The following is a 25,770-nucleotide window of genomic DNA, read 5'->3' as shown; positions in this document are numbered from 1 at the left end:
TTTAATGTAGGGCTGGACAATATATCTATTATATCAATATCGAGATATGAGGTTAGATGAGATGTTGTAATATTGTTATATGGCATAATTGATGTCTTTCCTGGTTGTAAAAGCTGCTTTACAGTAAACCGATATCATTTTCTGATTGTTGTAGCTCTTCTATTGTTTGACTTTACCTACCTATTATGTGTGATACGAGTTTATTATGGACGTGAAAATTGTGTGTTTGCTCCATTCTGCACTGTCGAAGTTCTTGCTGCTTCATCAATTCAGTCCATTCACCTCTTTAGGAAATGTCTCTGTTCCTGTTTGGATTAGGACTAGTTCATGACATTGCATACTTTTACAAGAGTTGTTGTTCTCTGTCTGACCCTCCTGCTTCCACTCCCACTGTATTATTTCCTAACCTCTGCCCTCTGCCCTCTCTGCAGCTTCTGCACCGGTCAGCAGCAGCGTGAGTAGGCGCCGTGCCCCCTCCTCGGTGACTCCCCTGTCGTGGGATAAACACAACATCGCCGCCATGTCGAGCATCACCATCGACCCCGAGCTCAAGCCCGGGGAGTTTGTCATCAAGAGTCTATTTGCTGAGTTTGCCGTGCTGGCCGAGAAGAAGATCGAGATGGTGATGGCTGAACCGCTGGTGAGTTTACGAGGGGAGGGAGGGCGGGCTGGCGGGAGGGCGGGAGGGCAGGGGGGGGTGGTGGGGTGAGGGGTAGTGAACACCAGTGTCAAGAAACAAAGGAAATGAAAGTCAATACAAAACACGTGATGTGGAACATGCTGCTGAGATAACCTCCTCTATTTTGCAACTAACTGCCAGGAAAAACTGAAAGATGTGTGAGGAAACAGGCAGTAGAGGTGTATAATCATTATGTACTCTAATCTTATGCACTGTTTATGATCCACAGGAACGATAGAATAGTTAATTATTAACAGAGCGGATTGACTGTCGGCATATATCCTCCTTTTCTGTCTTTTCACTCAGCTCAGTTTCTTTTTTATCCATGTGGGCTTCAGACAGGCTAATAACCAGGTTGATAGTCTTGCCCCTAAAATTGTTATTCTCTATCATTTACTTAATTATCATCTAGCCTGCTGCTTGACTGACAGCAATCTGCTATTGTGCAAGTGGCAACAGTGTCTCTGCTGGGTTAGTACACACTTATTCTTAATGACTCTAATTCTTTTTCTTTGTCTTGCCCCTCTAACAGGAGAAACCCCTGTCCAGATCCCTCCAGAGAGGGGAAGATGCACAATTTGACCAGGTCAGTCCAGCCTTTGCTACAACCAGAAGTTAAAAAAAACCGTCATCAATGTGACAGTTTCATTTCCCCCCGACCAACAGCAGCTCTCTCTCCCACCTCCTGTGTGTGCACGCAGTATTTGAATCCCCCCAGCTCCACCCAATCAATCCCCCACTCAATGGCTCGTCTGTCCCTCATCTGTAGCTGGTGCAGAACTCTATACAATGGGCCTGCCTGCTGCAGAGTGCTTTGTTCAGCACAACACAAAGCCAATGAGGATATGGTGCTATAGATCCAGCTGTCCCCCCATTGTGAGTGAGGGAGAGAAAACGGGTATAGAGAGCGCAAAAAGTGAGAGTGTAGAATCGCTGTGTCATCCTCAGCAGTAAATCAGCATTGGGTGCTGGAGTGTATCTGCCTCGCGCCATAAGGGCAGAGGGAGCAGTTGCATAACTCTCCTGCCTAGCATCCATCATCCACCTCCCTCATCACACTGCACTGGCCCTTAAACACACACACACACACACACACACACACACACACACACACACACACACACACACACACACACACACACACACACACACACACACGTACACTTAAATAGTTTATTCATACTGACCACCTTATCTCATGTTTTATGTATCGTCTGAAACTATTTGGTGTAATCTTGAGTTGCCAAAGTGCTGATTTCCTGTTTTCTCAGTTCACTTGTTAGTTAATAAGACTTAGTGTTTTCTCACTATAGTTACTATACAGTGCAAACTTTCACCTGTTTTAAGTTCATCTCTCGCAATGAATTCACCTGACATCAAAATGTCAAGTGTGTTTGGAGGACAGCCTATCATTTCTGCTGTCTGACATACAGTATGAACACCAACGAGTCATGTGTATTGTGAAGCTGTTCGGTAGGGTAGCAGCACTGTGACGTGCTTCTTAGGTCACCCAACACCACCCTCTCAACTGCAATCAATAGCTACAGTATGTCACCCACCAGTTCAGAAAGCTTCCGGTCTGTGCTCACTCTGTACTGTATGCCACTCACTTATTGAATATTCACTTTGAATGTGTGCTTGTGGGACAGCAGCACAGCATTTTCTATTTGACTGGTGTGAGCATTACATAAGCATTTTAATGCTGAATGGAGACAAGGTTAACTTGTTACTAATCCATTTGTGTGTGTATATTGTTTTACAGTTAATAAGCTCTATGAGCTCAATAGCGGAACACTGTTTGCCCTCTCTACTGCGCACACTGTTCGACTGGTACCGGCGGCAGAGCGGCACTGAAGATGAGTCTTATGAGTACAGGCCTCGCTCCAGTACTAAGTCCAAAGGGTGAGATGCTCTTTACATGATTATAATTGCTGTGTGTTTTTTTTAAGGTGCTCAAAATTCCTTGCTTACAATTACTTTTCTCTCCTGCTTTTGTAGAGATGAACAGCACCGGGATAAAGATTACCTTCTGGAACGGAGGGACTTAGCCATAGATTTCATTTTTTGTTTAGTTTCAGTGGAAGTTCTAAAACAGGTAAGATACACAAGAAGTAGAACCAGTTGGATGATGACTCTTGTGACTACTAAATGTTTACATATAGAAGAGGAAATGCTGTGTACTTGCTTGACTAAATATTGACACAATCTCACCAAAGCTGTTTGCACATTTTGTTTAATCCTAGTATAGTTTTATATACACTATAGAACATATTTCTACTATAACTTTATGTAGGCAGAATTGCTCTTTTGTGTCTGTGTACTGTATTCTCTCACATGATTATTTCTATATTTGATTTGGTTTTTATATTAGAATTTGAAAATGGAGTAGTTTTAGTTACAAAATGTGTTCAAGTCTTTGTCCACCCTCTTCTATCTACCAGTCCTTCCTATATATTTTACTGCCAGAGGGTTGAGTTAACTGTGCTCCTCCAGAAAGTAATTGAAATAAGCATAATCACATATTTACATATGGTTTAATAGGTTTGTACTGGTTTTATTTACTTATTTATCGTGATACAGGAATGAGCTGCAGTGCTTTTAGCGAGGTCTTAGTAAATAAACACGATGGCACCATACCAACTTCCAGCTGAGTGTGTTTTCTAAAGCAGACTGTCTAAATCTAAGCAGCATTCTTAACTAAAAGCCAATCCCTGGAGGCCAGAGCTAAGTTGTCCTTGGCTTTGCTCCTGTAGGGAGGGCAATGAATAGTAGCAGTGAGAAAGAATGAAGACTTATGAATGCATCTAATAAGACTAATGATTCCATGTTTACGTCACAGATTCCTCTTCATCCCGTGCCAGATGTTTTAGTACATGAAGTTCTAAATCTGGCGTTCAAGCACTTTAAACACAAAGAGGGGTAAGTATGCATAAACACACAGATAAACCAGTGACAGATAAATAAGGCATGAATAAAAAGTGCTGATGAGTGAGAGCACTGTGGCACTCTCACCATACTGGGCATTTGGCTTTGCAGAGGGGATTGGGTTATTTATTTATGACATTGGTCATTGTGTTGCTTTATGAACTGTCTGTATCATTATTAATATTTACACAAAGCACAAGTGCTTCTTGTTGAGCAACTTCAGTCAGCTTCCACTAAGCACACCTACTTGCACATGGGATGAATGATGATACATGATGTATCATCGGATGCATCATGGATATTATTGTGAAAACACAACTTACAAAAGTGTTCTCAAACTTATCCATTCCCAGGTACTGTGGCCCCAACACTGGCAATGTGCACATCATCGCTGACTTGTATGCTGAGGTCATTGGAGTCCTTACACAGTCGAAGTAAGAGAGCTCAACTCTGCCTGTTGGCTCAATATTGATTAAAATGTTCACAGCTTGTCACATTTTCTTGTCAAATTGTCACCTCTTCACAACAGCTTAAGCATTTTTTGATTGTACATGTATGTATCTTTGTTTGTGTGTTTAGGTTTCAGGCAGTGAGGAAGAAGTTCATCACAGAACTGAAGGAGCTCAGGCAAAAAGAGCAGAGTCCTTATGTACTCCAGAGCATCATCAGCCTCATCATGGGCATGAAGTTCTTCCGTGTTAAAATGTACCCTGTGGAGGATTTCGAGGCTTCTTTTCAGTTCATGCAGGTAAATTATAATAGTTTATATACATGCATGTAGTAGTAGGGCTGTACCCTCAGAAAGCATGAGTTTGCCAAGACGTTTTGCACCCGACATTTTTTTTGTTTTGTTTTTTTACTGCTGGCCATTTGTTCAAACTCAGCAGCTCTCCGTAGCAATGGCTCATAAAGCCAGCTAGATGAGTAACGATCAAAGGTGACGTTTGCCAAGGAGTTAGTGCATGTGTGTTTCAGACTCTGCTAAGAGCAGTAGCTTTTCATTAATCTCTATACAGTGGTTTAAAAAAAAATCACTCACTGTTCTCACTTTTAATGTTAATGGAACACACTGTGGTTTATGTCCACCACTCTATTTCAGTACATATCTTGGTTTTTCCCCATATGGTGACCAGTTAGTGTCTAAATAAAGGTAGTGATACGTTTAGAAAGTATTATTATTATATATTATTATATCTAACATGAACTTGAGTTAGGGTTGGCAGTATTATGGTCTTAATACTATATGTTCATGTCAGACTGCACAGTACTTGTGTCAGTTCCTTTATGTTTACGTCTGTATCCGCTATATATTCTTCTTAACGTGTGTGCCTTTTGTTGTCCTTCCCTAGGAGTGTGCCCAGTATTTCCTGGAAGTCAAGGATAAGGACATAAAGCATGCACTCGCAGGCCTTTTTGTTGAGATCCTCATCCCTGTCGCTGCTGTGAGTAACACTTAAAACCACTTATTTTGTTTTAATCTTTATTTATTTAGATTAATCTCTGAATGTAATTGTCAATTTGAGAGCTCCGTGTTAACGACATGTTCATTCTCAGGCGGTGAAAAATGAAGTCAATGTGCCGTGCCTGAAGAACTTTGTGGAGATGCTGTACCAGACGACATTTGACCTAAGTTCCAGAAAAAAGCACTCTTTGGTAATAATTGATCGTTCTAGTTTTTTTTTTTTCTCTCTTCTTCTTCCCCACTCTTGCCACTATCTTTATCTTTGCTACTTCCTTCTGCTTTGGTGTGTCACTCTTCCTGTATTTTGTCAACGCCTTTATTAGCCTGAGCACATCAAGTCTGTCATTGTTATCCAGAAATGTTGGTCTTAAATGACTCCAACCTTGTTAGTCCATTATGTTTAGAGACAAAGACTCTCTCCCATACAACCTGCTACTGTTCAGGATTGAAGGAGCTCTGTAATATATCAAGTTCTTTGACATATGCTTCATGAAACTGGGATCCCTGCATGATTAAATCGATCTAAAAGTAATTCTGCTGCTGCGGTCTCAGCTTGTTACACTGCTTTTCACACTTTGTTTGCTCTTCAGAAATCACAATCATCACTGCTTGAATTTGTGTTTTGTAATATGAACCTAGAAAGGAATTAAAGGAAGTGTACAAGGCGTTTGAGTAAAACTCCTTCTCCCCCCCTTTCTGTTTTGATCTGACACTCTTTATCTTTCCCCCTCTAGGCTCTGTATCCCCTGGTGACATGCTTGCTGTGTGTCAGTCAGAAGCAGTTCTTCCTCAACAACTGGCACATCTTCCTCCAGAATTGCCTCTCGCACCTGAAGGTAACCCCATCACGAGCCTTTAACTGAGATACTTCAGAAAGTTTGCAGTCTGTAGCTCTAAAGAGCAGCACAATGACTGTATTCTGCACACTAAAGTATATTAAGGGCACCATACTCAGCCTGACAATGCCTAATTCAGTTTGATCCTCAGAGGTCTTATGACTCTTATGAAACCTATAATAAAATGGTGGTGTTCTTGCTGTCAGTATAAAGTGACATAAACCTCCTTCAAGCTAATAACGTCACTCTTATGAATGTGAAGGCCTCAACATTTATTTTAAGAAAGATATTATAAGTGTCGTGATGGTTAATATGTGTTTTTTGAAGAAGTTCTCTTGGTTGTGAAGGGTGTGCTCTGTGGTTCTGTCTAAAGATCATAATGTACTTTCCCTTCCATTATCAACAACCAGATCTGGACAGGAATAGCACTTGATTTGATAAGGTAACAATAGAGCCTTTGTTTGAACAAGATACTCTGATTTATGGACAACATACAAACATTCAAAGTTTACTACAGTAGGTGTCACTAATAATCACAAGTTGAGCCACAACTCATTTTTTACAGGCATACTAATAAAATAATCCTGTGTAGCAACTTCAAAAGTATCTTCCATCTTAGCTAAACCAGCTATAATAAAATGTACCTTATATATTTAATCTCAAGTGCTGTTTTAACTCAGGTCTGTTAATGACTCCTTGCAAACCAATTACAAACAGATCAAACCTACTTTCCTCCTATCCCTGACCATCATGAAACCAATTCAACTCAGCTACTCTCAGCCGATGGACCGAATCACTGACTGACTGAAAGACCTGACTGTCTTTTCCATTCTACATTGATTTACTCCCCTTCTTCTTTTTTTTTTTTTTTTTTGGAAATTGTTCAATCTTGTGGTGGATGAAATTCCGTTTGCGTCTTTCTGTGATGGTGGAATCCGATGGTTTTGAATGGCCGTCTTGTCTTCCCAGTGATCTCATCCCAGCATTCTCTTCTCATCATCGCAATCTTTTTTAGATTTCCTTAATTTGAAACTTAGTAATCAAGTCTCCTGACGGGAAGGGTGGTGCTGATTCTGTGATTGAGATGATTTTTGCGGGCTTGTGTGATGGCTCAATTGGTAGTGATGATTCTAGTGATGTAGGGCTTCTTGTCTAAAACTGTGATTTAACCCTGTGGCTGCTCTTAATATAAGGACTAATAAATTACTTAAACTGGCTTTTATAAAGTGAAAAAAGGGCGCCACCTCCAAGCAGGAGGCATTTTTGTGATTCATTCATTTTATATCAAATTACAGCAGTGTATAATGGATACAGCTTCAAGTTTTACTTAATGTTGCTGCTACAACGTGATTATTATAATATCATTATATGATTAATTTTCTTTTCCAGACAGGCTAAGAATGCTAACTACTTTGGAAATATTCTACTAAAAGGAGAGAAAATATATACAGGAGGAAAATATGGAATAATTGTTTCATTCAATCTGATCAAAATTGGTGAAATCCACATTTATGCCCTTATTGCGCAACCCTACTTTTTAAAGTTAGACCCCCACAGGGTTAAAATGCCAGTTTGCATTCTGAGTGTGCTTGACATAGATTTGAATGAATCACTGAGTTGGGTGTTGCTGCTTGTCAGCTTTGTAGGTGAAACAGGCAATTTTTTCTTCTTTTTTTTTGTGTGTGTGTGTGTGTGTGCGCGCACCCTTTTTTCCTCTTCCATTTTTTTCCACATCCTTTAACATCCCTTTCCTCATCCCTGTGTTCCATTCATCTATTTCTGTGTATTTTCTCTGTCCATCTGTCTGATTCGCAGGCCACAGCACACCGTCTTTTGTTTTTAGTTCACACTTCTAAATTTTTAGATTTTGCTCACTCTCTGTTTAAATATATAATCTCATATCAAATGCATATGAACTGTTTCTTACTAGCATGCCACGAAAAAATCCACCACTCAATCCCATGAGTGGCATGTTAAACAGTCCATTGTGTTTCATTTCAGTTAAATAGTTTTGATTTATTTAATTAATGTCACACTGACAAGAGTTAGAATAGTTTCTACTGCTCTTGTCATATTTGTTTAGGTTATGTTTTCTTTTGTTTGTTTTTTTGCTTATAACTTGCATGTGTCCCTCCCCAAACCCTACATTCTTTGTCTCCTGTCATTTTGATCTTTTTCTCACACTGACTCGCTCCAGATGCCGTCTAACAACAGCATCCGAAAGCAGATTGAGACGCTGCAGGTGAGTTATCTTGTGTCAGTGACCCTGCCCGGTGCCCCCCTTTAAATGCCACCTGACCAGGACGCAAGAAGGTGGTACAGTTCTGCCTGTGATTGGCTAATGAGAGGTGTTAATGAGATGTTTTCTGTATTGACACAGTGACATTTAAATGTGAATCAGTAGAAGTAGAGAAGAGGAAATTGTGATGTTGTGTTAGGCTTTGTTGTTGCTGGTTTGTGTTTATGAGCAGTGGTGATGACTTCTGTCTGCTGTCTAGTTACATATTTAGATATTTATGATAGAGTATTTATTAGGGATGCACAATACATTGATATTGAACAACAGTTTCTTTAAAGATGTTTCTTTTATTTTGACTTAAATTTATCTTCATAGTTTCGGATATATTTGATATCAAAATCAGAAACACCTTTATTGACCCAGCTTATTTACACATGCAATGAATTTGACTCTGGTTTAGTAGCTATCAGTGTACTTACACAGAATAACAACAGAAATATACATAAGAAATGACTGTATACAGGTGAAACTGTTCCTGTGAATTGTAGACAGGATACAAATAGTGCAAAGAAGTGAAGAGTGCTGGGATAAATATTATTAAATGGTTAAAAAAAAGGGATGTTACTTGACAGGGAGTTAGATATTCATAACATGACAGTAAGGGGAAAGATACTGTTCCTGTGTTTGGTGGTTTTTGGTGTGCAGTGCTCTGTAGCACCTACCAGAGGGGAGAAGTTGGATCGGGTTATGTCCAGGGTGTGAGGGGTCTGGATATGATCTGTTCCATACTGGTTATTTATGATTCACTTGATAATTACACACGTTTTACAGACTCTGTGTGAAAGGGGCAAACAGTTAGTAATGTAGTGGTAACCATTATGAATAATGTTTACTGTCAATTATAAGTAATGGTTACTATCATGGCAATATTGATATATAAATTCTGAATTGTGCATCCCTAGTATTTATTACCTGGGGGTTATTAGTTATACAGTAGATGCATAAAAGTTTTATTTGGCTATCATGGAATTTGGTGTTTTGCAGTGTTTTCTGGCCGTAGATACTGTGTGTTTTTTGGTGGAAAGAGGCTGGCTGGCTGCAGCCTCTCAGCTCCATGTCAATAGCCAATGAGCCAATGTATTGTTTTATTAAGTTGTTAATTAACAATGTGTGACAACCTTGACATGCACAACACTGAAGTGGGGAGGGGTTGTTGTTGTATTTCTTCAGCAAACATATTGCTTTGGTATGTGGTGGGGATTCTTCATCTCTTACTACAATTAGCAAATCCAGATGTACATTTACATGACCTAAGAAATGAGGTTACTGCTTTGTGCTTGAAAACACAGTCACTGCATCAGTGTCCAGTACCTGATGACTTGGTGCTGACAAAAATAAGACTTGTAAGTGATGATAAATAATGCATGTTTGAATCATTGACCTTTTTTTCACAATTGTAGAGTCAGATAAGTAGCTTCAGCATTTGCACTTATAACATTTTGCATTACCTAATAATATGTTTGGACCTTGTCAGGTTCTTGAAATAGAAACTCAGTTAATAATTTTCTGCCTTCTACACAAAAGCAATTGGAGATTATTAAATCTTACATCACATGTTAGTGATTTTATGTAAAAAAAATAAATAAATAAAAAAAATCAGAGTTACATAAAAACGCTGACTTCAATCAGCTCTACTTGACATTTAAGACTACATTTATTAGTGCTCAGTGATTTATTGCTCTGTGTGACTGATGTGTTGAGTTACCGACAGAAAGATAAGACGTGTAGCATTGATGCAGCCGAAAAATGACTTCTGGACTGTTGTTTTTAGAGGTCTGTCTCAGACGTATCTGCTACCACCTCCTTTTGCAGTATTTCATATGTTAAAGCCAAGTCATGGCGTGCCATACTTGCAAATATTTCCACAGCACCTTCCCAAGAAGGGGTTCTCTGTGCTAAGCTAGGAGCAGGGCCAGACTTGGATGGTGTCTCTTCTCAAACTGTGTCTTTACCATTAATGTTCCAAACTCAACTAACAACAACTTACTTAAATATTCAAATAAAGGAATGGTAAAAGGAGGTGCAGGCACAGTAAACTATAGGCCAATAGGCACTAAATGTTGGGTAAACCACAAACCTCCGTTATGCCATCAAGGTAAAGCTGTCATTTGGAAATTCACCTGCACAATGACCACATCACAGTATGGTACTGTTCATTCCCCAACAATATGGATACTGATTACAAGAGGTAATATGGTTGGTCCTAATAATTCCTGAAATACTGACTGGATCTGTGCTGTTCAATTGAGCATTTAAATGGTTTAATTTTATTTTAATGGATTGTATATTTTCCTAAAGATGAGTCCCTCTGGTTGGGAATGATGGCCTCCATAATCTGCATTTCTTCCTACAGCCCATAAAGTAGTTTTATTAGTTTTACTGATGACTACACCAATTAGTAATTCATTAGAAATCATGCTTAGAGACTGAGAAAATGATGATATTATTCGTTTCTGCATACAGTCATCCAATTTGAATGTGTTTGATCTGAATTACTTCAGACCACAACGGCCTGATGTCTTTTAATTTCACGGTTGGGTGATGAAATGTAACTCATAATACTGTTTTTACTTCTACAGAACAAAGACCCCAAAATGTCCCGTGTAGCGCTGGAGTCTCTCTACAGACTGCTATGGGTCTACATTATCAGGATCAAGTGTGAGAGTAACACTGTCACACAGAGGTCAGTCCCAGTGCAAGTTGTCACTCGCTCACTCTCTCACACACACGCACAATCAAATCATTGGCAATCAATACCTATCAGGTAGAAGTCCTTTAAATCAGCGCCTCTGTTGTTCAGCACTAAATATGCTTATTAAGTTTCCCCCTTTCTTTTCCTCCTCCTAGTCGACTACTCAGCATTGTTTCAGCACTTTTCCCCAAAGGCTCCCGCAGTGTGGTGCCCAGGGACACGCCCCTCAACATCTTTGTCAAGATCATCCAGTTCATAGCTCAGGTAGGCCCCCGAAGCATGAACTGACATACCTGGACTCCACAGCTGAGCTAAAACTGAATGCAGTGTTATGTAGTAGCTGTGTGTTAGTGATTGCTGGTTTGTTTGGTTGTTACAGGAAAGACTCGACTTTGCTATGAAGGAGATTATCTATGACCTCCTGTGTGTGGGCAAGTCTCACAAAACCTTTACCATCAATCCAGAGGTAAAATATTTATAAAATTTTAAGTACTGTTATTGTCGGTGTATTGGCATATTCTCTTTCTTCCATTTCATACCACTCACCCTCTCCCTATTCTCTACTCCCAGAGGATGAATATCGGTTTGCGAGCTTTCTTGGTGATTGCTGACAGCCTACAGCAGAAAGATGGAGAGCCTCCTATGCCTACGACAGGGATCATCATGCCATCTGGCAACACCCTGCGGGTCAAAAAGATCTTCCTTAACACCACCCTCACTGATGAAGAAGCCAAAGTCATAGGTAGGTTTTGATTGCTGAAACTTCACTTTTGGAAGATTGTCAACAAGGTGTATTTTTGGGCAATGCAAGTGCAATAACTCTGCTGGGTGTTTTTCAGGCATGTCACTGTACTACCCACAAGTAAGAAAGGCCTTAGATAACATCCTGCGACACCTGGACAAGGAGGTGGGGCGCTCCATGAGCATGACCAACGTGCAAATGTCCAACAAGGAGCCGGAGGACATGATCACGTATGTAACCACAACCTGGATCTAAACAGTTACTCCTGTGTTACTGTCTGTGTGTTTCCAACCTGTAGCAGGTTCTCATAAGCTGTTTATCCTACAGGGGAGAGAGGAAGCCAAAGATTGATCTGTTTCGCACATGTGTGGCTGCCATCCCAAGACTGATACCAGACGGCATGAGCAGACAAGACCTAATAGAGCTTCTAGCCAAGTATTTCACCTTCTTTAACTTAACTTCAATCTACTGTAGCTGTGGTGGTCTTCTATCTTGTAATATTTTTCTCCCCATTACCTCCTTTTCCTCCTCCAGACTGACCATCCACATGGATGAGGAGCTACGTGGCCTAGCCTTTACTACCCTTCAGGCCCTGATGGTGGACTTCCCAGAGTGGCGGGAGGATGTAATCTCAGGCTTTGTCTACTTCATCGTCAGAGAGGTGACTGACGTCCACCCCACACTGTTGGACAACGCTGTCAAGATGCTACTGCAGCTCATCAGCCAATGGAGGCAGGCAGTGCAGAGCAGCAATAAAAGCCATGACACACAGGTTGGTCAAGGAGGTTTCAGCAGGATTAAATTTGTTGCAAGTAATTTTTTGTCACAGCCTTAAATGATAATACATGTTCTCTTTAACAGGGCTCAAGCAGCGGCCATTCTCTGTCCCTGGATCGTACTCCTCCGTTAGGCGTACTACATGTTGTGGAGGGTTTAGCAATGGTGGTGCTTTGTAGCTGCCGCCCTGCCACACGTAGGTTGGCTGTTAATGTTCTCAAGGAGGTCCGTGCTCTGCACACTGCACTGGGCATTGGAAAGGTAAATTCACTGGACTGAAACCACAGTGCATTTTGTTGTGATTGATGAGGTCACAACAAAATGCACAAAATGTTTATTCTTATGACGAGCACTCTGTTTTCTGACATTTGTTTTGTCTCCCCCAATCTTTTAGGGGGATGAGGAACTGGCCATCGATGTAATGGACAGATTAAGTGCATCAGTGTTGGAGAGCTTCATTCATCTTACAGGAGCTGACCAGGTAAAAATGCCCTGGCTTATTTACACAGTCATAAAATATGCACGAATACTCTGAGACTCAGCCCATCTCCTTTCATTCCTCTCTGTAGACCAACCTGCTGTACTGTCCCAGTGGGATTGATCTTCAGACGCTAGCAGAGTGGAGCTCATCTCCCATCAGCCACCAGTTTGATGTAGTGAGCCCATCCCACATCTGGGTGTTTGCCCACGTTACTCAGGGCCAGGACCCCTGGGTCATCAGCTTCTCCAGCTACCTGCGGCAGGAGCACCTGCCAAAACATTGCCCCACTGCACTCAACTATGCCTGGATGTTTGCCTACACCCGCCTGCAGCTGCTGTCTCCACAAGTTGACATCAAGTATGTTTCCTCAAGCCTCCATGTCTTTGTGTTCAGTGTGTTTTTCCATCTACGTAATTGCTTGTTTTTCTGCCCTTGTGGGTTTTTTTTATTATAGATGGTCTCTCTGCAAGGGTGCTATGTGTTATTATTATTTGGTGAAGACTTTGCACCAAATAATACTAGCATAATTGGGCTGCCACACAATAAATAAATGACAAAAAACGATGAAACCTTGCACCTCCATGTGAATGCCCTGGCAGCAGTGAAGCAAGCAGTGAATGCAGCTCTAGAGATCTAGAGAGGATCGAGGGGCTTGTTGTGCTTGTTAAACAAAGGGCTTCCTGAGAAATCAAGCTAGCAAAGAAATGTTTGGGTATAACTGCAGTATCTGTGCCAGCTATATAATAACTGCTATTTTTCTTGGGGCTTGTTGAATGTCATTCTGCCCTTTTTTTTAGGTCATGTCATTAATCTCTGATCTTTCCTGTTTGTCCACCTGCAGTAGCCCCATCAATGCCAAGAAACTGAACAGTCTGAACAGCAGTGATTCCTACATCGGCCTTTGGAGAAACTACCTGATTCTCTGCTGCAGTTCCGCCTCGTCCTCCCCCTCCATGTGTTCCTCATCCTCCACCTCTGGCTCCGTCCGCTGCTCCCCGCCTGAGACGCTGGCGTCCACGCCGGACAGCGGCTACAGTTACGATTCAAAGGTCAGGAGCACCTCACTCTACCAACACACATCTATAAGGACAATAGAACAAAATATTTTGCTAATTTACATGTATTGAAAGGTTTGGAAGGTGTGCACAAATTTTTAAAAAGCTATCCATACTCAGTTCAAGTGTGACTACATATTATGAGTGACTGCAAAGTCACAACAGTTTAGTACCCATTTAATATAACATCAGCTAACAATGAATAGTTCAATGACAATGTCAATTTATTTATTTTAACATTTCATCCATGACGTTCCTCTTTTTCTTTGTGTTAATAGATTGTTGGCACTCCTTCCCCCTCCTCCCTGTTCAAACACATTGTTCCAATGATGCGCTCTGAGAGCATGGACATCACAGAGTCTCTTGTGTTGGGGCTTGGCAGGACCAACCCCGTAGCCTTCAGGTAAACAACTGTCAACATAATCCGTGGTATAATTAATATACTGTACATTCATACACCTTGACATACTTGAGAAATGTTGTGTTAATTTTTAGTTGTTTGTTTACATGTAACTTCCTTGTCATTCAGAGAGTTGATAGAGGAGCTAAATCCCATCATAAAAGAAGCTTTAGAAAGAAGACCCGAAGTAAGTGCAGATCATTTCTAACTTGAAATCCCTTCTGTCACAGTTTAATGTTAAGCAAAAGACAATTTACTACAATGGTGCTGTCTTTACTCTGCAGAACATGAAGCGACGCAGGCGTCGTGACATCCTCAGGGTCCAGCTGGTCCGGATATTTGAGCTGCTGGCTGATGCTGGTGTCATCAGTCAGATGTATGTATCCACAACAAATTTGGCCCATATGATAATAAGAAATGGATTTGCACTCTTATCTATCTGATTTATAGTAAAACATAGTAATCTTTTCTTTATTGTTTATTTTTCTTCTTTTACAGAGCCAGTGGAGGATTGGATGGAGAAAGCCACTCTCTGAACAGTACGCTGCTCGAATATGTTGATCTGACCAGGCAGCTGCTTGAGGCTGAAAATGACAAGGACTCTGACACATTAAAGGACATTCGCTGTCACTTCAGTGCACTTGTGGCCAATATCATTCAGAATGTCCCAGGTATTTCTCATGCTCACTTGCTCACTCATGTTACCCACTGAAAATATGCTCTTATTTTCACTGAATGTGTGTCTAATATTAGAGCAATAAAAAGTTAACGTGTCATCAATGTCATTATTTGTTCAGTACACCAGAGGAGGACCATCTTCCCCCAGCAGTCACTGAGACACAGTCTGTTCATGCTGTTCAGTCACTGGGCCGGGCCCTTCAGCATCATGTTCACTCCCCTGGACCGCTACAGTGACAGAAATATGCAGATCAACCGTCATCAGTACTGTGCACTAAAGGTACACACAAACGCTTATGAATTCTGTTTTATGCACACAACAGCTAGTCTATACTTATATCAGGATGTATAGATTATATTGTATGCATATGTTCAAACATCTTATTTGAATCTTCCAGGCCATGTCTGCAGTGTTGTGTTGTGGACCTGTAGCTGACAATGTTGGCCTCTCCTCTGATGGCTACCTCTACAAGTGGCTGGACAACATCCTGGATTCTCAGGACAAGAAGGTATGAGTGGTATTACTGATGGGACCTATTTCATTTATGGCTAAAATTAGCTTTTTATAGTCTGGCCAGTGACTGCGCTGACAGTAATGGATAGAAGTTATGCACCACAGGTTCATATATCATGGCACTAGCACTACACAGTGGTGTTCAGAAGTACTGCAGGAGGTCAATAGCAAAAAAGTTTCATTCAGAAAAAGGCCTATACAAAATAAAATATTTGTAACATGTAAATAATGTGGAGTTATAATTGGAATATTGGTGACTTTGAATTGTTTTACAAGTGAAAAAATGTTGAATTCATTTGTAACTGTATATCAGTGTTTCAGCCATACAGTGATTGTGGTTAAAATGAGCAGGATTGTATGAACTCTGGTTGTAACAGTTGCTGCGTTTTCTCCTTCAGGTTCACCAGCTCGGTTGTGAGGCTGTGATGCTGCTGCTGGAGCTGAATCCGGACCAGAGCAACCTCATGTTTTGGGCCGTGGACCGCTGCTACACCGGCTCACGTCGTGTGGCTGCCGGCTGCTTCAGGGCCATTGCCAATGTCTTTCACAACAGGTACTACACATTCCCAGCTTCAATTTGGAACACATTTTTATGGCTTTATTTAACTAATTAAACAACTAAAACACTGTGTGTGTTTTGTTTCTCTCTCTCTCTCTCTCTCTCTCTCTCTGTCTGTCTGTCTGTCTCTGTCTCTGTCTCTGTGTCTTTGTCTCTCTCTTTGTCTCTCTCTCAGGGATTACCAATTTGACACTGTGGTGCTGCTTAACCTGATTCTGTTCAAGGCAGCTGATTCTTCCAGGGATATCTATGAGGTGGCCATGCAGCTGTTACAGGTCAGAATGTCTGATTTATGAAAAGTGTTTTGTTCTGACATATCTACACTACACTTCATCTACACTGCTATATACATTTGTGTTCTTAATGAAATATATTGTAATTGTCTGTATTAAAACGAATAGATCCTGGAACCCAAGCTCTTCCGTTACGCCCATAAATTGGAGATCCAGCGAACAGATGGTATCTTGACGCCCCCCTCACCGCTGCCGCACCTCTACTCTGTGTCTTACTACCAGCTGTCTGAGGAGCTCGCAAGGACTTACCCAGAGCTCACTCTACCCATCTTCTCAGGTTTGCTACATGACAATTTGTCACAGCTGCTGTTTGGTTAGCAGGGTGCTGTAATGTGTGGAATCATCACATTAGCTGGAAGTTTTTTGTCTTTGTGTGTGTGTTTTTGTGTGCGTGCGTGAACCACTGAGGCTTTTCACAGCCACATTGTGCCATGATCATGTGCATTTTCACCAAGGCCTCAAAGTATCATTTTCGTTTTAAGGACTAACAAAAAATGACAATATGCTGGCATAATATTGCTGATGATACAACAGAAACATACAAAAAATCATGAAGCAAGGAAACATTTCTCCATTTAACTTTACTATAGCAACACAGAAAACAATGGCAAGTATTGTGGATATTATGATACTGTTGTGATAAGAAGATGGAAATAGGGTAAAAGATTGGCGGAGTAGTATTTACATGTTAAATCAGCTGCAGCTGCCAACTACCTCCTTACTGTCCCCACTGCAGAGGTCAGCCAGCGTATACAGACAGCACATCCTGGTGGTCGTCAAGTGATGCTGCACTACCTCCTTCCTTGGATGAACAATGTGGAGCTGGTTGACTTGAAACCCACCGTGCGGCGAGCGGAGGATTGCGGCAGCATCGAGGAAGACGAGGAAGCACACGGGGAGATGATGATGGTCAACAGCCGACGCTGGCTCCATGGAGAGGGCTGGGGCTCACCCCGTGCAACAACCATGGTGTTAAACAACCTCATGTTCATGACCGCTAAGGTGAGAGAGCTGATGGACCACGCACACTCGATTATATTCAGATTTACATGTACAAGATGGTTTTTTAAATGTTAGTTGAGTTTAACGACTAATCATGAACTGATTCTGTTTTTACAGTACGGGGATGAGTTTGCTTGGTCAGAGATAGAAAATGTGTGGACCACATTAGCAGACAGTTGGCCAAAGAACCTCAAAATCATTCTGCACTTCCTCATCAGTATGTCAGGAGTCAACAGTGAACCCAGCCTCTTGCCCTATGTAAGTAACAGCAAATTTACATCAAGCAATGTCTCCGTCTTGTCCATGTGTGTGGCATGTGCTACTCAATTCTCATGTTTCTGACTGTGTTATATGTGTGTCCTCAGGTGAAACGAGTGGTGGTTTACCTGGGCAGAGATAAGACTATGCAGCTGTTGGAGGAGTTGATGTGTGAGCTCGAGCTGACCGATCCTGTTAGCTCAGCTGTCACTCACATGGACAACCCCCCCTATTACCGCATCACCTCCAGTTACAAGATCCCTTCAGTCACCTCAGGTTAATGAGCATTTTAAATATACTAGTTCACAACATAGGCCATGTCCAATGTTAAATAACACCTTGTTAGTGCTACGCAGTTAATGTTTCATATCTGCTCCCACAGGAACAACCTCCAGCAGCAATACCATGGTGCCAGGAAACGATGGTCATCATGACAGCAAGATCAAAGACTCAAACATGGAGGACAGGTAGGGGCTCAAATATAGCAATCACACAACAAAAGTATTGATTGTGATTAATGAAAAAGTCATATTTCACACTAGAATAAACTAATTGTGGTGGAGATCCAGCAGTAACTAGTGCAAAGCTCAGTAATTTAATTATGTACGAGCCAAAATATGTGCAATCACAGCATCTTATTTCAGTAGTGATGAGCAGATATGATAGAATATATGTTATGAACAGTCTGTACTTCTTTTATAGTATCATATTTCACCTTTCATGCAAGTAAAAGGAAGGCACTAGGCATCACATAGTTCTCTTGTCTAAAATTACAAAATTAAGTCTCAAGTTTATTCTAGAAACATTTTAGAGACACTAAGGGCTATAAAGTGAGATTTCATTGAAAATACTTGCTGATGCAATGTGTTGTCGACTGTGGGTAAAAGAACCTCCCTGCTGGTACTGTCCTTTTTAAATCAAGCCTGTGTGTTCTGCAGTTACACCCACCTGGATATCTACAGTGGTCTGAACAGTAACCTGAACCGGCAGCACCACCGCCTGGAATCTCGCTACAGCAGCAGCTCTGGAGGCTCCTATGAAGAAGAGAAGAGTAAGAACAGACTCTTAAACACTTCCACACTCATCACACAATACCTCATTATTTCCCATTAACATATCTGGTCATCTTCTCACTTCTTCAGGTGACTCCATGCCACTTTATGCTAACTGGCGTTTGAAAGTGATGGATCACAACCGGCCAGAGCCTCTCCCCTTCCCTCCAACAGGGGGCTGCTGGTCTCCTCTGGTGGACTACCTGCCTGAGACCAATACCCCTGGTGTGCCGCTTCACAGGTACATCATACACCGCCCTTACTCTCCATCTCCTGTGCATTAGATTATTCATTTAGTAAATCAATCCGTATTTTCTCTTTCTCAGATGTAACATTGCAGTCATCCTACTGACAGACCTCATTGTGGACCACGGGGTCAAAGTGGAGTGGAGCGCCTATCTGCACCTCTTGCTCCATGCTATTTTTATAGGTAACTCACTAATTGTTCTGTTGCGAATGTCTCTATTGACTCCTCCTAAAGCCACTTTAGCTAATCTCATTCCCTCCTCTTCGTCTGTGTCTTCCTCCAGGGTTTGATCACCAGCACCCAGAGGTCTACGAGCACTGCAAACGTCTACTGCTGCACCTGCTCGTTGTCCAGGGAGCGAATAGCAGCGTTCAGTCCGTCGCTATGGTGCTCCTACGCAACAGAGAGTACAATGAACCCAGAGTCCTGACTGTGAAACCAGCAGCTCCAGAGTTCAACCTCACAGGTCAGTTCTGCCATGTTGTAAAGTCAGAAAGGGACAGGAAAGAGTTAAAGTGAAGGAATTTTGGTTTACCAAAAAAAAAACATAAGCTTGAAGATTCCATCCAGCTGTATAATTTACTTTTCTCGTCACTGTGAAAGGAAGGAATGCAACAAAAAAAAATTGTGTGTACGTCTATTTTTATTCATACAGGGGTGCAGGACTTTTTGCCAGACTGTCAGCCGTCACCTATGACAGACTCTGGCCTCAGCTCCAGCTCCACGTCCTCCAGCATAAGTCTCGGCGCAGGAGGAACGGCTCTGTCTCACCTCTCCCCCACATTCCTCAGTGAGGTAGATGTCACTGCTGAGCAAGACGAGAAGGTCAAATCTCTCATTGAGTTCATTACCTCAAGGTGAGTTTTTCCCATAAATGACATTTACATTTACCCCAGTCACTACTTGTACTAATACTACAGTTTGCTCTAACTTGCTAACTTGTCCTGATATATAATCTCACACGCTTATCGGTATTAATTACACTTTTATGTTACTTCCATGCCTCCAGCACTGTCTGAAAGGACTGGGTATTTTTGCATTGCATGGGTTTGATTTTGGGTTGAGTGTCATATTGGCTATATAAATGTTTGGAGTTGTGGTGTGCCTCTATAGTTGCAACACTTCACTCATCTGATGTGTGTTTGCTCTGGCCTTATAGAAAGCGGGGTCCGCTCTGGAACCACGAGGACGTGTCACCCAAGAACCCCAACATAAAGAGCGCCGACCAGCTGAGCGTGTTTGTCAGACACGTAGTGACCGTCTTCAAACACTCCCAGTCAGGTCTGTGTAGTTAATAGCTGCTTGTTGCTAGATTTAAACTTAAGTTACAGGTATGATTTGGACCGCTTTATCATATTTACCTGTGTTCTGTCTGTGTGTGTTCATCCCGACAGGTTTCCAGCTGGAGTCGTTGCTGAGTGATGTTGCCCTAGAAACAGCTCTTTCTTGCTCTTCTCGCCACTACGCTGGTCGATCCTTCCAGATTTTCAGAGCGCTCAAACAACCTCTGACTCCCGCCACACTGTCTGACATTCTCTCTCGACTGGTAGAGACTGTAGGAGATCCGGGAGAGGAGGCTCAAGTAAGAACATAATATATATCACAAGTAAGATTTTATAACTTGCTGGTATCCAGTGTCATCAGTTTTAATTTGACTGGTGTTTTTTTTTTCTCCTCAGGGCTTTGTCATTGAACTACTCCTCACATTGGAGTCTGGCATTGACACGCTAGCGGACACAGTCAAAAACTATGATCTCCTCACTGCCTTAGCACAGTAAGTTCTCATACTTTCAACTTCTTTGTTACAGTATGTTCGGCTCAGTTTTACTTTTACCCCACATAATAACATTGCAACATAAGCACGAGTTGTCATTTTTTATTTGCAGATCTTCTACCTGTGAGAACGTGTTGGGGCTCAAGTTTGCCACAAACAGGAAAAGCACGGGCCAGCTGAACCTGAACAGCGGCGGTCTCTTCCATCACGCCCACGCTCGCAGCAACTCCCTTCGAGCCAGCCTGATGGGCGAACGAAAAGCAGACAGACGTAGGAGTAACACATTAGATGTAGCCGACCGACTAGGAGGTAGCCACGGAAACCTAGCGCGCACGCGGAGTTTATCATCTCTAGGTGGTGGAGGGGGTCCAGGAGGGGAAGCCATCCCCCCCGTGGACCCTTCGAACCTGATGGCCACTGTGTTCTGGATTGCCGCCTCGTTGCTCGAGTCGGACTATGAGTTTGAGTACCTGCTAGCCCTGCGGCTACTCAACAAGCTGCTGGGCCAGCTGCCTCTGGATCGTGCAGACAGCAGAGAGCGTCTGGAGAGGGTCCAGGCCAAGCTGAAGTGGTACAGCTTCCCCGGCCTACTGCAGCTCTTCCTGAAGGGTTTCACCTCTGCTTCTACTCAGGAGCTCACCATCCACCTGCTCAGCAAGCTCATCAGTGTCTCCAGACATACACTGGTAGACCCATCTCAAGTGGCAGGTGAGTGTTTAGGGCTCCACGCAGGAGGTGTTTTAGCCTTAGTTTCATTTCTATTTTATTCTATACAATTTTCTACATGTGTTGGCTTTACTTGCGCTTTACACATGTAACCACAACCTGAAGCACAATTTTAGGCTTCTTAAGGCTGCTAATTTCTTACATTTTACACATCCAGCGACATTGATTGAGCATTGTTCAAAGCGCTACTGAAACGTAGGTGAACTACACTCAATAGTGCACCTGAACACATCCATTGTAGACTGACCCTGCACAAAGCTGCTGCATGTTTTTTTTAAATAAAAAATATGACACATCAATGTTAATCAAGAAAAATAGAGTGCAGGATAACTGATTTGTCTGTTTGTTGTTGTAATCTGACATGTGAAACTATAATTACCCCATCAATCCATGCAGCTGCACAAACTTTCCTTATTCCCCTCACTGGATTTATTGAATTTCCGTTATAAGTTGCGTCAACAACCGTAAATTACATCATTGCTTTAGATTTCTAAGATTAGACTGGTAATAATGTGTGTTCATTTTTCTTCCACAGGTTTTCCTTTGAATATCCTGTGCCTTCTACCACATCTCATCCAGCACTTTGACAGCCCCACTCCTTTCTGTAAGGAGACGGCTGATAAAATAACGAAGGTGTGCACAGACGAGAAGTCAGCCACACTCTCCAACCTGGCCCACATGATGAGCCTGTATAGCACGCACAGCTACTCCCGCGACTGCACCAACTGGATCAACGTGGTCTGTCGCTACCTCCACGATGCTTTCGCGGAGATAACTTTGAACCTTGTCACATACTTGGCTGAGGTAGGCGAAATGAAGATCTCACTTTTTTTGTTCTTAGTGATATTATGATAAGGTTGAATCAGTATTGACCGTGACCGTGTCAATCTCTTGTCTCTCAGTTGCTGGAGAAGGGCCTTCCCAGCATGCAGCAGTCCTTGTTGCAGATCATCTACAGCCTGCTGAGTCATATTGACCTATCAGCAGCTCCTGTCAAACAGTTCAACCTGGAGATAATGAAGATCATTGGCAAATATGTTCAGGTGAGCTGTCACTGCAATTCTTGTGTAAAGCTGGCTGATCATACTTGGAAAATATTATCCATTATTCCCATCACTTATTTACTCAGTGAGTAAGTAAGGTAAGTAAAGTAAACCTGTTAATGAATTAAGTAAATATGCTGTATATTGCTTAGTATTAATTGGTTCATTGCATTATTTTCTGAAAGTACCAGAACCAGGAATCAAATACTGCATCTCTGCTGTGGTGGACAAGAGCTTTACCCCATATACCACATAGATTATGTAGGGTTTATATGTTGCTTTATGTACTTCGAGGATGTCTTATTAGTACAGTATGTTTCACTGGGCTTACAGCTTATATTCACATACAGCCTAATGTTAGTGGAATGTATGCTGGAATGATCTGGTCTATAAAAAGTTGCACAATTGATAGTAAGAAAGAATAACATATCTTATAGGGTCTTTATTTTTTTACAGGCCTTTTTGATATAGTCGCAGCTCTTTATAGAAGCCTTTTACCAGTCCTGACCCAGGGCACTAAATGCCTCTCACCCAGAAATGCATCTGACAGCTGTTGTACCGTGATTGCCTCAGGCCAAGTCTGTACTGACTTACTACCAGCGTTGCCTTTTGTGGGCGGCATTGTGTTTGTGCGTATACAGTATGGCTGTGCATGTGCACTGGTGTACACTGTAAGATGTATTTGTTTAGTGTCTTCTGAGGGTTCTCTGGCATTAACACAGGCCTTACATTGTAGAAAACATTACAAAATATATATGGCTCTTGGGATTCTATAGCTGCTGTGGTTAGGGGATGGTTTGGCTTTGAGGGGAAAATATGTCTATTCACATTCATAAATTCTGTATGAAACGCCAACACAGCTTGATATCTCACAATGGAGTCTTTATGTTTCTGTGGTTTGTTTTTTACAGAGCCCACATTGGAAGGAGGCTCAAAACATTCTGAAGTTGGTGGTGTCTCGCTCAGCCAGCCTTGTTGTCCCAGACGACGTTCAGCGCTCCTACAGCACAGAATCGTGTGGCTCTCCTGAAATTGCCTTTACACGCATTTTCAATAATTCTTCCAAGGAGCTGCCTGGAAAGACTCTGGACTTCCACTTTGACATCTCAGAGGTCAGCTTCTGCCTGTGTATCTGCTCTGTTTGTTTCTGCTCTCCTTAATACGCTTAAATTGGTTTTCTCATCTGTGTTGTGCTGTCTTGCTAACTGGCATCTTTGGACTCTACAGACACCAATCATAGGGCATAAATATGGTGACCAGCGCACTGCAGCAGGCCGGAATGGAAAGCCGCAAGTGATCGCTGTAACCAGGAGTACATCCTCAACGTCATCTGGCTCCAACTCCAACGGTCTGGTGCCAGTGAGCTGGAAGAGGCCTCAACTCTCTCAGGTGCTGTAAAAGACACACAACATTAAACACTGTGTACTCATTTAAACCAGATGCTGTGAGGCAGCACATTCATTCATGGTGAAGCTTCGCCAGATTCAACTCTGATCCACTTTTGTCTGTTTTTTGGACCTCATTTGTACTCAAAATAACAGCACAGCCAGAATCGTAAAAAATACACAACACATTGTGTTTGGAACACCCCCAGACATATAAACCCACTGATTTTTATTAAACCTCTTTCTTAATATACTTTATCACAGTTAAAGTTATAGCAATAATGTAAACCTTAAGTTTCTCACATCGTACATGGTAACTGGGTGTTTCACAAGCAAAACTATATATTATTTTATCCAGTGTGCAAACAAAACAGACCAAATACTTAAATAATGGTTTATTAAGAATAATCGTCTTCCTTTTAGTCTTCCTCTTTTATCTCAGTGTTTCCTATAAACCAGGTGTCACACTTTTAAAGTCCGACATTTATCATGCTTTTGACTTTTCTCATCTTGTTTCTGTATTCTCATTTCAGAGGAGAACCAGAGAGAGGCTGATGAATGTCCTGTCTCTGTGTGGTCCGGAGTCTGGCATACCCAAAAATCCATCTGTAAGACTCCTCTCCTACTCTAAAGCCTCAGATAAGGTCTCTGTAAATTCTGTGTTAAGAATATGTTCTAAATGCTGCTGTTGTTTCTGTCTTATCTATTTGGTGGTGGTGTTTTTTTATTTCTGTCTATTTGATTTCAGTTTGAATTCATACAGATATACAACACTTGTATTGTACTGTTTGACAAAGACTCTCTTCCCTTCCCCTCCGTGCAGGTGGTTTTCTCATCCAATGAGGATTTGGACTCTGCGGACCAGCAGACCAGTCTCATACCTACAGTGGAGGAGGTGGTCAGAGAAGAGGATGTGCAGGGAGAAGATACGGGCAGTGAGCAACAGTTTGGTGTCTTCAAGGACTTTGATTTCTTAGATGTGGAACTGGAGGATGCTGAGGTGAGAACACACAAACACAACAAGGCTTCAATGCAGGTCTCAAAAATGTGAAAATGTTAATTATATAGAAATAGGGAGGAGCTTATAATGAGTGGACAGCACAACTAGTTGTATAAAGTTAAGAAGTGTAAGGACTCTGATGCCAGTACAACTGCTCTTTATAATTCTGTATTTTGTTGTTTTGCTCCAGATGGACAACACTAGAGTTTTGTTAGTACAACTCGTTGTCTCTTGTCCGTCCTAACTGCTGTAGTAGATAAATGTCTGTTTTGTGACTGTCTTTAGTCTACTAACACACTTGTTCCTTCTCTTCTCTTGCCACAAGGAGTTGCAGGTAAGTCTGTGGCCAGTAAGCTTTGTAGAGATACTTTTCTCTCTCGTTCCCTGGTGTCTCATCGTGTTTGATTTGCCTTTGATATAAAATCATGGTTACTGTGGTTGTGAACCCTTTAGTTTTAGATCTTTGCATCATTTACCATCCTAAAAAAAGTGGTGGGGAAATCATCTCACCCAATCATACATTCTTTTTTTTGGTTTTTGTTTTTTTGTGGTAAAAGTTGTGAAATGTATTTATAAGTGTTTGTCTTGTGCTTTGTTTCCTTGTTTTGTGAACTCTGCCTCACTGTTGTTTACTTGGCTGTCCTGCAGGGGGAGAGCATGGACAACTTCAACTGGGGCGTGCGTCGTCGCTCCCTGGAGAGCATGGACAAAGGGGACACGCCGTCTTTGCAGGAGTGCCAGTACACGGGCAGCACGCCAAGCCTCAACCTCACCAACCACGAGGACACGGACGAATCGTCTGAGGAGGAGGTACTAAGCGCTAGCCAGATTCTCACCCGCTCTGGCCTTGTAAGTCTCACTCTAATCAGGGTCCTCCCCTTCCCACCCCCA

At 42.0% G+C, this 25,770-nt stretch overlaps 1 protein-coding gene across 13 annotated transcripts in view; it reads left to right on the top strand.

Annotated features, from left to right (window-relative positions):
• fryl (furry homolog, like) overlaps nt 1-25,770 on the top strand; it is a 66,054-nt gene that overhangs the window by 27,386 nt on the left and 12,898 nt on the right. For 6 of the 13 annotated variants that reach the window (XM_053323173.1, XM_053323174.1, XM_053323175.1 and 3 more), the window contains 51 exons: nt 432-640; nt 1,212-1,265; nt 2,442-2,581; nt 2,678-2,774; nt 3,519-3,598; nt 3,958-4,038; nt 4,184-4,352; nt 4,954-5,046; nt 5,159-5,257; nt 5,801-5,902; nt 8,100-8,144; nt 10,781-10,884; nt 11,049-11,157; nt 11,273-11,359; nt 11,464-11,635; nt 11,733-11,865; nt 11,963-12,070; nt 12,170-12,407; nt 12,497-12,673; nt 12,807-12,893; nt 12,982-13,250; nt 13,735-13,942; nt 14,227-14,351; nt 14,478-14,535; nt 14,633-14,724; nt 14,847-15,019; nt 15,146-15,306; nt 15,425-15,535; nt 15,939-16,093; nt 16,275-16,374; nt 16,501-16,669; nt 17,129-17,394; nt 17,512-17,652; nt 17,760-17,928; nt 18,035-18,119; nt 18,591-18,703; nt 18,795-18,945; nt 19,031-19,134; nt 19,235-19,417; nt 19,607-19,808; nt 20,111-20,232; nt 20,346-20,533; nt 20,631-20,725; nt 20,838-21,433; nt 21,987-22,255; nt 22,354-22,494; nt 23,406-23,606; nt 23,722-23,883; nt 24,413-24,523; nt 24,703-24,879; nt 25,528-25,728. In XM_053323173.1, the coding sequence (XP_053179148.1) occupies nt 521-640; nt 1,212-1,265; nt 2,442-2,581; nt 2,678-2,774; nt 3,519-3,598; nt 3,958-4,038; nt 4,184-4,352; nt 4,954-5,046; nt 5,159-5,257; nt 5,801-5,902; nt 8,100-8,144; nt 10,781-10,884; nt 11,049-11,157; nt 11,273-11,359; nt 11,464-11,635; nt 11,733-11,865; nt 11,963-12,070; nt 12,170-12,407; nt 12,497-12,673; nt 12,807-12,893; nt 12,982-13,250; nt 13,735-13,942; nt 14,227-14,351; nt 14,478-14,535; nt 14,633-14,724; nt 14,847-15,019; nt 15,146-15,306; nt 15,425-15,535; nt 15,939-16,093; nt 16,275-16,374; nt 16,501-16,669; nt 17,129-17,394; nt 17,512-17,652; nt 17,760-17,928; nt 18,035-18,119; nt 18,591-18,703; nt 18,795-18,945; nt 19,031-19,134; nt 19,235-19,417; nt 19,607-19,808; nt 20,111-20,232; nt 20,346-20,533; nt 20,631-20,725; nt 20,838-21,433; nt 21,987-22,255; nt 22,354-22,494; nt 23,406-23,606; nt 23,722-23,883; nt 24,413-24,523; nt 24,703-24,879; nt 25,528-25,728 (7,593 nt within the window). In that variant the 5' untranslated portion in view covers nt 432-520. The remainder of the gene's footprint in view (nt 1-431; nt 641-1,211; nt 1,266-2,441; nt 2,582-2,677; nt 2,775-3,518; nt 3,599-3,957; nt 4,039-4,183; nt 4,353-4,953; nt 5,047-5,158; nt 5,258-5,800; nt 5,903-8,099; nt 8,145-10,780; nt 10,885-11,048; nt 11,158-11,272; nt 11,360-11,463; nt 11,636-11,732; nt 11,866-11,962; nt 12,071-12,169; nt 12,408-12,496; nt 12,674-12,806; nt 12,894-12,981; nt 13,251-13,734; nt 13,943-14,226; nt 14,352-14,477; nt 14,536-14,632; nt 14,725-14,846; nt 15,020-15,145; nt 15,307-15,424; nt 15,536-15,938; nt 16,094-16,274; nt 16,375-16,500; nt 16,670-17,128; nt 17,395-17,511; nt 17,653-17,759; nt 17,929-18,034; nt 18,120-18,590; nt 18,704-18,794; nt 18,946-19,030; nt 19,135-19,234; nt 19,418-19,606; nt 19,809-20,110; nt 20,233-20,345; nt 20,534-20,630; nt 20,726-20,837; nt 21,434-21,986; nt 22,256-22,353; nt 22,495-23,405; nt 23,607-23,721; nt 23,884-24,412; nt 24,524-24,702; nt 24,880-25,527; nt 25,729-25,770) is intronic. The other 7 variants (XM_053323168.1, XM_053323165.1, XM_053323169.1 and 4 more) reach the window with 4 other exon arrangements.

This window comes from Scomber japonicus, chromosome 7, assembly GCF_027409825.1.
Source record: "Scomber japonicus isolate fScoJap1 chromosome 7, fScoJap1.pri, whole genome shotgun sequence".
NCBI lineage: Eukaryota > Metazoa > Chordata > Actinopteri > Scombriformes > Scombridae > Scomber > Scomber japonicus.
Note: the sequence above shows the minus strand (reverse complement) of the source record. Positions and strands in the feature narration are given on the sequence as shown.